Here is a 12297-nt window from a genome sequence, read left to right on the forward strand (position 1 = left end):
TGAGCTGCACCTGCTTTTGTCCGTCACGACACACAAAGAAACGGCGAAAAAAGAAAAGAAGAAGCCACATGTTTTAATGACGCTCATGGAGAAGTGATCACTGACCACAATTCATCTTTATGAAGTTTAATAAGCAGCAGTTTGAATGTGCTTTATCATTTTTATGAACTAACACAGCGATAGTTAGTTTAAATGTCACCAGTTTCCACTACAGACGAAACAAAAGAACAGCAATGAACAGTGAAGACCAACAGTAAACCGCATCGTGATGGTCTTTTATTCAAATAATAATAATAATAATAATAATAATAATAATAATGTTAGCACTGACAAAGCAAACATCTGTACAAATTGTGATAGTGAACTGGATTTGAAAAATTACAAAACACCACAGTACACATTGCATTTGCTGCAATCGAAACTGGTGTAATTGTATTGGCTTTTAAAACTCAGAAAAAAAGATGTGCAGTTTTCAACTACAAAATAAAACCAAATAACAATATTTAGACGTACACATGTCTCTATAGGCATTACGATTGCTTTAACATGATCAATTGATTTGTTTTTTCAGGAGCCCCCAAGCAGCTGTTTAGTCCACTTATGACTTGTGGAGTTTGATTTTAACCCACAGTGCAGGTAATACTCATCAAAGTTCAAATCTAAGCTTAAGAACAGCAGATATTACATCATTAGGTGATACATAACCACTGGTGTTCAGTCGAATATTCAGTCACACTTTAATTTAAGGCTGACAAAACAGACCAAGTTTAGGGAAACGTTTGCTCAAGAGACAAAAGGGTTTAAAGTCAGCAGTAAAAGCAGATAAATTAACTCATGCCTTTTTTTTTTGATACAGTGCTTTTTCAATGCCCTCAACGAGTGGAATCATCTTTTGTTTGTTTCTCTCTGGTGACTTTGTTTCAGAATTGTATTGTATTCGTTTGACTTCACCGACAACTCACTCCCTCTGTTGTCAATTTTCACTTTTGTCCCCCAAATGTTTACAAGCCCCGGACTGAGCACAGCTACTCCTGACATGACAAACAATGTTGTCATGACGATAACGCCAGTGAGTGGCTACTGTGCACAGGGAGAAGTGAGTGTCCTTCAAAACAAAAGAATTAAGAGGAGCTTGACTTGACCAGAGGAAAAAAACAACAACTATAAACCTAATGTACTATATCTATGTATATGAACTATACTATATATATAAATATCTAATTCATATAATCCTTTATAAAAACCTGATGGGCCTACAAATTAAACAACATATCTCAGTACATGTTACCATAAAAGCCAATGACCCAACCAAAATAACTAAAGGGCTACAACTAATGATTTTATTTCAAAATTAATTGATTTGTTGTTTCTCTCTCTCTCTCACACACACACTATATATATATATATATATGAGTTTCCTGAAACCTCTAACTGATGTCCTCAATTTCTTTTTAACATTTTGAATATCAATGAATGTTTCCCATGTTTGTCTACTCTCAAACACTAAAAACCTCTGTGCAGGATCAACAGGTCAATTCATTTGTCAATTGATATTATTTCTCGAGCATCCAGGGAAACTATTGTGCCTCAGTGTCTACAGAAGCCAGTGAGACAATCTCTCATTAAGACCCTTGAGGGCAATCGGCTGCTGGACCTTCTGCTCGGCCAGTTGAAAGCAGAGACATCAGTCTGGAGGAGTGATACCAGCATCACCCCCATGAAAAGTTGAGACGAGCCAGTGAATTGCGGCAGCGGCGTCATCTTCCCGCCCTCGGTGCCTTGCAGTTCCACTGCTAAGTACCAAGGGTCAGGCTGACGGTGAGGTGACACTCTAATGACCTCAATAAAGAGGCATTTCATTCACACCTTCTCCGCTATGAACTGGTTCACCTTTCACACATGGTCTTTGTAGCTGCCCACACCACCTCGTTCATATCCTCCTGATAAATCCCCCCCATTTCCAGCTGTGTCCTCCGTCAAAGTCACTTAACCTGAATAAAGAACCCTTACTGCGCTTGCTTTGATCTCATGTGTCCTCTGTGTGAGTCCACAGCTCCTCTTCTCTTGTTTCAGGAGGACAGGGCACAAGGCTCCCCCTGCTGGTTAACATGGTGTAAGACAAGCAGACAGAAGGGGGTCATTGTGACACAGGTGCTGTTCAGAGGTTCTTGATTTAGTGATTACAGCTAAAATATACAAGATAGTGGTTTTGCATGCACGTTACATTTCCCCATCAAACATATACACAGCAAACACACTTGGTTGTTTTTTATGCCGCTTACTCCCTCGAGTTGGAATAAACATGTTGACATCTAAGAGTATGCACATTGTTATTTTATTTTACATCCCACTTCAATGAATGGAGCTGAACCACGGATTGAAATTAAATCAAAAAGAATGAAGTCTTTGGGAAATAGAAAACAATAGAGGAGTTGGACACTTAAAAAAAAGAATATCAAAACATCAAGGTGAACGACAAATAAAGCCCTCCCCTTCTATGATGACCAATGAGGCCTATTTTCACGCAGTTGTCATCAACACCAGGTTGAGTGGGCCCCTCAGATTGGTCCATGCACCGTTCACGCAGCACCACAGCATTGGTCCAGGTGTTTTCCCCAAAGGAAGGAGTCTGTCTCGAGCGTATACACACACTAAAGCAGCAGGTCTTCCGCATTTCCTCACAACAGATGCGACTCAGCACGATGAATCTAAAGACAGGAGGGAGCAGTCAGTCACAAAGAACATATTTCCAGATTTCTTTTTTGGTTTATTTCTGGAAGGGTTTTTAAATCACTGTGTCCACCCTTTTTGCACAGTCATCACAATCACTCATCAGCAGAAAAGAAGAAATCCTAGCAAATGGTGTTGATTCATTGATACACGTTGCTTCCTTACATTCAGCAATCCCTGAATCATTGCATTTTCAACATCATGACTTAAACAGGCAGGATAGGTTGAAAAATAGCCGACTGCTGAGTTTCAGCAGCAGGTTATTAAGATTAAGATTCCCTTAGTCCTGAGTTATTAGGCTCTCTGTCCAAAGCTCCTCTCATTAAATGACCATAGACCTACTTGTCTAAGATAATAATACAGGGATTATTGTTTTAAATAGGGGTGGGTATAATCTGTGAGCAATAATTCATGACTTTTTACAATTCATATCAAAAGTTTAAAAGGTAGAGTCGAATTATTGCCCCAAAAGTTACGTTTTTTCAGAAACTAAAAGCCAGTTTTCACTGAGCTTTTCATTCACAGGTGAAAGTCAAGTCATAGCCAATAATAACCGATCAGAAAGCAAATACAGGAGCACTTCACTGCATATCGCTTTCATCCACATGGAAATGGTGTTTTAGGCATTTTAAAAAGAGTCTCAGGATGGAAACATCTCATAACGTCATCCTCACTTTTTCATGAAGACAATGAATACGTTTAAATGCAGTTGAACTGAGCTGCAGTACATAGGTGGAGTTGTATCTCTCTATTAGCTAGTGCGTATTGAATCAGTTTCCTGTTGACCTTTTATGTCACAGAAAAACAAACAAGAGACGGTGAGACAGATAGTGCTGTGGTTCTGTATGCTTTGTACCTACTGTACATGATAATCATGATACAAATTAGATCAAGCGTGGTTGCTGTGTTGTCTCCCTGCAGACACCTCTGCTGTATTATTATTATTTCTTGCAACAGTACTGCAGTTTATACTTATACCGTCAAAGACGGGGGATACTTTTGGTGCATGCCAAGTCCGACTCCAGTCTGACTAAGCGTATATATGCAGGAGTAATCAGACTATGTTGACATATGACTATGTATTAATTTTTTTTTTTTAAATATTTTTATAGGCACGTAAACACACTGTACGCATCTCTCTCAGTCTACAGTCAGCCCGACAGCAGTAAATACAATATATGTATATATATACATACATATATATATACACTCATACACATACACAGTGTGTATATGTATATATATATGTATATATATACATACATACATATATATATACTCATAAACATACACAGTGTGTATATGTATATATATGTGTGTATATATATATATATATATATATATATATATATACATATATATATATATACACATATACATATATATGTATATATATATATATGTGTATATATATATATATATATATATATGTATATATATATATATATGTATGTATATATGTATATATATATATATATATATATATATGTATATATATATATATATATATGTATATATATATATATGTATATATATGTATATATATATATATATATATGTATATATATATATAGCTACATTTACCAAAAAAAAACAAAAAAACACACACACACATATATATATATATATATGTGTGTGTGTGTGTGTTTTTTTGGTAAATGTAGCTAAATATACTCACTAAGTTCTGGGTTTCCTGTGGATGTGTTTACTGGGAACTTTTTCAAAACAACGAAAAATATAGTTCATGTTTTGTTCCGTTTCTGTGTGGATAGGGCCTAAGGCTACTTCATTTACATGCTGAAGGGTAATCCTGCCTATTGTACCTTCAACAAATAAGTCCTTAAAAACACTTCGGCACTTCACACTAATTGTTCTACTAACAAGCTTCATTGTGAAAAAGCCAGTCGAGTTCAGCTCTCAACAACATCCTGACAGTACAGGTGCAGAGACAGCTCATCTACGCTATTACAGTAGAAGATCCAAAAGCCTTCAACACGACTTCACTAAAGGCCAGCACAGAACCAATCACATTTTTAACAACGGCTACTTGTAGCAGGGCATTGATATGCTGAGAAGTGAATCATATCAGCATCTTCATAGCCCCATCCAGGCAAGAAAGATGGGGCCTCGGCAGACCCCACAGCAAGTCACAAGGGCAGTGGAAGTGTGCCGGCCCTGAACACTGACCGTGATCTCCAGATTTACACACAGTGCCAGCTCTTCTCTCACCATTTCTTGTTACGAGGCTTCAGCTCCTCTGCGGCGTTCCTCAGGAAGATGTAGTTCTTTTTCTGGGGGTTGTAGTACTCATGGCCCTGAGTGAGAAAAAAAAAACAGTTGAAAAGAGATTATTTACAAAATACAAACACCTGTTAAATCATTTGGTAAAGATCTTATATATATATATATTCTACCTTAGACCAGTCATAACTGGAAGCATATGCAAAGATGTTGCCATTGTTGTTGAAGCAGCAGGCTGTGATTGGCTGGTCAAGCTGCTCCGATGTCTTCAACTTGGTGCGGGCGTCTTTGTCCCAGAAGCTGAAGCGTCCATCCGAGCCCACAGTGGCCAGTGTGCCATGGACGGGATGAAAGGAGATGGCATTCACCTGGTGGAAGAATATGAAAATGCGAGACACAGATTTATGATTCTTCTTCTTCTTCTTTTGGCTTCTTCCTTAAGGAGTCGCCACAGCGAACCACCTGTCCTTCACATCCATTAACCTTCTCTGTGGTCTTTCCTCTTCTTCCTACCCAGCAGCTCCATCTTCAACATCATTTCTCCAATATAATCACTATCCCAACTCTAAAGCTATGTCAACCTTTACCCTGCTAGTTAATTTCCAAATAAGAAACAGAATTACAACTGATTCTGTGAAATAATACACAAAATCAGCTGTGTGATTTGAAAAAAGGTCTGGAAAGTCAAACATAAATACAAGAAGCTTTTTCCTAAAGACACCTATATCATAACAAGAAAGTAAAGATGTAAATAAAATGACTTGGTGTCAAGCCATGCTTATTAAAGGGATAGTTCATGATGTTTGTGTGGTCACATGACACACTGACACATTATTACCACTGATGTCACCATGCACACTGCTTAAAACCAGCCAGAAAACACAGCTGTCAGTGAGTACACAGGTACAAACAGACTTTAGCCATATCACAAAAGGTTACCAAACTAATTCTACATGCCTCTGAAAGCTAAAACACTATTCTCTATGAGCGCTTGAGCAGATCACTAACTTCAGTTTCCATTCAGAAAAGCCTGTCTAAATGTAGTCTAGATGTAGAAGCAGGCATTGCTCTCATTTAGTTATTAGGTGGGTAAACTCCATGTGTTTTTGTGTCCCTGCTGGCAGCCATGTTTTCAGTGAGGTTATGAAGGGCTGATTTCATACACTGAAAATGGAGCTTAATTAAAAAAAAAAAAAAAAAAAAAAAAAAATTCAAATGAGAGCAGGAAAAGCACAGTTGGAATTGGTAAAAAGAAAAACAACTTAAAATCTTTATATTTCTTAGGGCCTTCATTACAGGGCACCCACATTTTTTTTCCACCAATTTTAAGTTCGCTTTTTTGTCATTTCCCACATACATTCATTCTTAGATATTTATTGATTGTGATGACTGTTTATTACTGTAAACAACATGTTTGTCTTCATCAGAAGCACACATACAGTGTGTGTACACATTAAATGGTGACATTACTTGACTTTGATCAACAGATCAAACCAGTTTTGTAGTGGTTTTATGGTGAATTTAGGACGGTATATAAACGATAAACAAAATGAACGGTAGGTGGCAAATCAGCTGATATTCTGTGTGTGTGCACGTGTCTGTGTGTATACATTTCTTTCATAACGTCAACACACAGTCGGTACTACTTACAGCGTAGATGTCCTGTGGAGTGGTTGTGTTGGTTCCATTGGACCTGTGGCACTTAAAGGTGAAGTTGTCTTTGGCTCTGGAAGACATCAGCAAACTCATTCAGGGTGAAATTATATAAACAAGACAGTACTGTTTAGTGAATTATGATTAGCCTTGAACGAATTCAAGGATCCGTTATAAATGATGAGCAGGGCTTCCAAAAACTACACACTCACGGGTTTGGAGGGTTGATATAGTGGATGGCCACTCGACCCTCGATACTCCCCAGTGCAAAGCCTGTGGGCTTGTTCTGCTTGTCCTTGAAAATGGCTACACACCGGTGCTGCAAGACCACGACAGAAAAGAACATTAGCTCAAAAGGCCACAGTGCATGAAAAATGTAATATCTTACTGAAATGGCTGTATTATCTTTGTCACAGAAAATTAATCTGGTTGTATTTCAAAAGAACTGGGCTATGACACATGCTATGTACAAAGATTCGCTCTCACTGAAAACATGGCACCTAATAAAATCTATGCCTGCTTAAATGTAACAATTTTAGAAAACCACTTCCCTTCCTACACCAAAGTCCATTGAGGAAATCTGATCACCTGGTCTAATGCTGCCTCGTGTGGTAAATTTGTGGTACTTAGGTTAATCTCAATAAAGGATTTCAAACACAGAAGTCACAAAATAACACAATTGAATTTACTGACAGAGGCAGCAGTGGATTAACAATTCACCTGATGTTTGAGAGGAGAGTCTATTCTGCGGAATTCAGATGGCTGATTCTCCAGTTGGTACACAATCAGGCCTCTCTCAGCTGTGGCAACCACAGCCATGGGGTAAACCTACGTGTAAGAATACCGGAGGAACAAAGTCAATCAACAATCATCCAATTATTGCAAATTGAAATGTGTCCTATGAGTGATATTATAAACCACGTACGACATCTGCACAGTAGCATCTCTCTGGCATCTGCAGAGACATCATGGGATTGGGAGAGCGTGTGTCCCAGAACTGAGGAGAAACGCACAATACAAAGTGTGAGATGGTTTATAAAAGTCCAATTTACACTGTTCCTGACTAACTTTTTGCATTGGTCACACTAGTGCACCTATAAACTTTTTTATTTAGGTGCACCCACATTAGGGCTGTAACGATACACAAACTCACAATTCGATTTGTATCACATTTTTGACCCATGGTTCGATACATTCCACGATTTTTTATTTTAAATATATATTTTTTGCTTCTATAACAACTTAATGTGACATTTAATAACAATATCTTGGAACAATGTGAACAGATTTGAACATAAATAAATAACCAAAGATTTCTCTCTTTTCTGTAACAAAACAATAATGTTGAAAAATACAAAGTAAATGATCAATCGGACTGGGATTTGTCCCCAAAGCATGCTGGGAAGTGTAGTTCTTCATGAGAAGCAGTTTTGTTCTAGTGGAAATAACTTGTTTTGATAAACAGCAAAGGTAAGACAACATTTCTGCTTGTATTTCTTGAAAGTCAGTTGTTGTTTTGCTCTTATTTTGGGGCTGGATCAATGAATCTTGGTCGTAGAGTGATAAAAATGGTACCACTGGAATCTGTGAATTCTCTGCTGTTTACATAATCACGGTGACGCTCTGGTGCAGCTTTTAAACATGTGAGCTGTAACAGTTTTTTCACCTCCTGCGGGTTTGATCCATCTGTGTTTTAACTATGTTTGGTGAACATAATAATGGTTTATATGAGCTTTTAGCTGAGTTTCTGACCTTTCTGTGGGTATGCAGCATGTCTGTGTTTGTTAAAGTTAGACAAGGTTTTATGGCGCTTTTGTCGCTGCGTCTGACGCTGCCCCCGGTACTGAGGACATCAGTAAAGAAGAGATTAACGCGATTAAAAAACATAACGTTGTGTTAATGATGACTGTAATTAATTAATCACAATTAACGCGATAGTTTGACACCCCTAATAAAAATAATAGTCATTTGATAAGTTTGGTAGCACTAACAGCTCATCGTGTGGCTGACTGGAAAAATAACTGGGAGTTAGAAAAGGCGTTTCACAATTCTGTTTTCTCACGCCACGAGACAGGTTCGCGGCTCCGAGTGTCGCGATTTTGATACGCATATCGTTACAGCCCTAATCCACATTTATCAACACGCTGACTTCAGCGCCCCAATTTTAAGAATTGCTCTTTTGCCATTTCTTACGTTAACGATTGTTAACAAGAATAAGGTAAATGCATGTCTTCATTTTAAGTACAAATATAGTGTGTATGTACACACAAATGCACATTAAATGGTGACATTGCTTAGCTGGTTAAATATACAGGGGAAATCCTGACTGTTTTGTTAGTGGTTATATGGTTAATATAGGCTGGCATACAAATAATCCAGAAACAAAATTAATACCAGACTTTATTCAATTATTACAACCAACTACTATTGAAAATATTATACTAAATAACGTAAAAAATGCCGCGCTTCACTCGTTAGACAACAAACAGGGATGGAGATCGCTTTGATACTGTGCCGTGTCTGAGTTTACCAACAGAGAAGGTGCTAGCAAGCTAATACTATGTAATCAACTCACAAACCAAGATGCTTGTAGCAGAAAAACACACATTGGTCTTGTGAAAATTGACACAATGAATGATGATGCATCAAATCCAGTTTAAATTTTGTTTGTTTTCATGTCTCTAGGTCCACAGCTGAACATTTACTGCAGAGCCAACATCAGTGCTCCCTTTTTTTCCTTCTCTCTGACAAACTTGTGCTGTTGTCCAGGTTTCAGGTGAAAACACGTCATTAAATGTGGACTGCATTGGGGTCTCCACAGACCGATCACATGCCAATTCAAGAGCGTTTAGCTGTGACTCACAAAACTAATCGGCCACTGGATGATCAAGCAGAACATTGTGTTGTGTAAACTGGGCTTCAATTGTCCTAAATCATTACAAGAAAGATGATATTTGTCTCAGGAATTAAAAAAATATGTAAAAAATACAAATCAGACACTCCTGTCTGTCCAAACATGGCCTCAGCTTATGATCCTGCGCATTAAAAACTTAGGGGCAATACTGTTATGGAAATGATGTAATGATTAAAACTGCTCAAAAAATATCTGCCACTAAGAAAATGTGTTTGTACCTTCAGTGTTTTGTCCCAACTGCCAGTCATGATACAGCTGTAGTTGGGGGCCTTTATCCAGTGGATAGATTTGATTGGACCTTCATGCTGTGAAAAAAAAAAAACTGTGAGATATGTGAGCCAATTATATGTCAGGATATGAGCACACAGTTGATTTGGAGGATCTCATCCAACCTGTGCAATCTGCATTGCTTGATTGCTGTTAAGATCCCACATCTTGGCCGTCTTGTCACAAGAAGCCGTGAACACTTTGCTACCATCCTGTTTAAATAGAAAAGCATGTCATAAATTACTCAATGACTCAGCGGAGAGCGAGTACTACCTGCAGTGCTGAAACTACCCCGCATGATGAGACTCACATCACTCCAGCAAGCATCCAGCACTGGACCTGTGTGCATCTGCTGGGCTTTGGGGACAGTCTGTCCATTGTCCTGCACTTCCCAGCACCTGACCTGAGTGTCAGACAGCACAACACAGTTACAGCACACTACAAACAGGGGATGGGTGATCACAAGCAGCATCTTAAAATACCCACAGCTTAATTCCCCCCAAAAAAGAAAATCTACTGCACAGACCTACAGCTTTTCTTCCTCTACTAAATATACACACACTGTATTTCACTAACGTGCAACATTTTTGTGAAGGACTCACATCATTAGCCCACGATCCTCCAATGAGGAAATTTCCTGGTAAAGTGGGCGGACTGAAAGCCAGGCAGCTGATGCTGTCATCAGGAGGTGAAGTCACTTCAACATCCTTTAGCACGAGCAGGTCAAACAAACAAACGAAAAAAAAAAAAAAAAAAATTAGGTTGTCAGAGAAAAATGTGAAGGCCCAGTTCAGTAAGAAACAGTTGTTAACAGACTTACCTTCATAGGATTGTGGCTGTCTGTTGTTGTGCTTCCAAAGACACTGGTCCCTCCTGTTCCAAACCCAGAGGTCGTCCCAAACAAACTCATGGTCTACAAACGTTATCCCTAATGTCCACAAGAGAGAAAAGACACAGGAACAGTGTGTTAGATTTTTGGAATAAAAAAAGTATGATCAGACTTCTCTTGTTATAGCTTTGTTCCTCATTTTGTTTAGGATTAGGATTTCAGACATGTGTGCAGGTATGACAGGGCTCTAATTGTTGTCCTTTTTTTATGTGATGTCAAAATGGCTATGATTTTTAAAAAAATGTTCAAACATGACAATAGACAATAATAATTGAATTGAATTGAATGACTTTATTCCTCCCCCGGGGGGAAAACACACATTTACAACAGCTCAATTAAGGCGACAAGAGGTGCAGAAAATGTGCAAGGGCATAATAAGTAAGAAGAAAGACAACGTAAAGATAAGAGTAAAAATAGGGTAAAAAATAAAATACAATATGGTAAACAAATCACACTCTAAATATAAGTAAGACTCTAATAAAATAAAATACAATAAGGTAAAAATACGCTCTAATATAAGTAAAAAGAAGTAAAATGTAAGATAGAGTAAGAAATAGAATAAAATAAAATACAATATGCTCTAATATAAGTAAAAAGAAGTAAAATGTAAGATAAGAGTAAAAAAATAGAATAAAAATAAAATACATATAATAATAATAATATTTAATTAAATTAAATTACACACTCTAATGTAGGGTAAGTAATTCAGTAGAGATAAGAATAAAAATAAGACAAGAGTGCACAATATCCAAGTAGTACACACAGTGTAGAAAGGAACTAAACCGAGATGTGCACTCAGTACAGAAGATGGTGCATTATTCTTTGCTACTAGACTCTTTTTTTTTAATATATATATATATGTATAATTGCAGTCTGATTTAAAATAGCACGTTAATGTCACACAGTATATAAATGTCATCAGACACATGACCAGACTGAGCTAATGCTAACACTATCCTCCATCAGCTAGCGCTGTTAGCCTCCAAACACCTGTGCGTGGCTAACGTGTTCCGTGTGTACGTGACGTTTAATCGTGTCAGACTTGTGTAACTAACTCTCAATGAATGCGTTATTAATCCAACCGTAACGTGGACCAGAACATCGGTAAACCGGGGTAATCAAATGCTCGCTAACGCTAGCTAAATCGGCTCCTGAGTCTGATCTACCGTATTCGCGTATTCGCAGTGTTTCCTGTAGCCTCCACATATAAACACTCTCACATATATATTCACATACATACCAGCAGAATAGTTTTGGCCGTGGTCGAGGACGATAATGCTGAAAATTACCCTAAATTATTTCGCAGCCCCAAAAAAATGTGGCGCTATTTCCACCGTTCTGTCGCAGTTTGGTGACGTAACAGCACCAGTCAATGGGTCGTGTTTTAAAAGTCAACGCCAGGTGGCAGCACATCACCTAAATACACTTAAAAGGAAAAACCGCTCTGTTGTTCAGTGGGTGATACCACTGTGTCCATGTGTGGGTTATTCCTGACCATCCACTTAAAGTGGACGACACCATAGTTTAGAGCAGGGGTGTCAAACTGAAATGACCTGCGGGCCAATGAGCGTCTAGTCTGGTTAAGAGGGCAAGGGTTAGGGGT

At 38.1% G+C, this 12297-nt stretch overlaps 1 protein-coding gene across 1 annotated transcript; it reads right to left on the bottom strand.

Moving 5' to 3' along the window:
- Positions 1-4955: 4955 nt before the first annotated feature.
- rae1 (ribonucleic acid export 1) lies at positions 4956-12033 on the bottom strand (the record flags this gene model as incomplete). Its single annotated transcript, XM_083888141.1, has 12 exons — positions 11935-12033; positions 10626-10733; positions 10408-10512; positions 10116-10208; positions 9931-10017; positions 9757-9843; positions 7550-7621; positions 7345-7452; positions 6837-6973; positions 6622-6697; positions 5145-5339; positions 4956-5045 (listed from the first exon to the last, which is right to left on the bottom strand). The coding sequence occupies exons 2-12, from the start codon at positions 10713-10715 to the stop codon at positions 4956-4958; spliced, it is 1140 nt and encodes a 379-aa protein (XP_083744267.1). The 5' UTR covers positions 10716-10733; positions 11935-12033.
- Between the last annotated feature and the right edge of the window lie 264 nt (positions 12034-12297).

Source organism: Microchirus variegatus (assembly GCF_963457635.1).
Source record: "Microchirus variegatus genome assembly, chromosome: 4".
NCBI classification, from domain to species: domain Eukaryota; kingdom Metazoa; phylum Chordata; class Actinopteri; order Pleuronectiformes; family Soleidae; genus Microchirus; species Microchirus variegatus.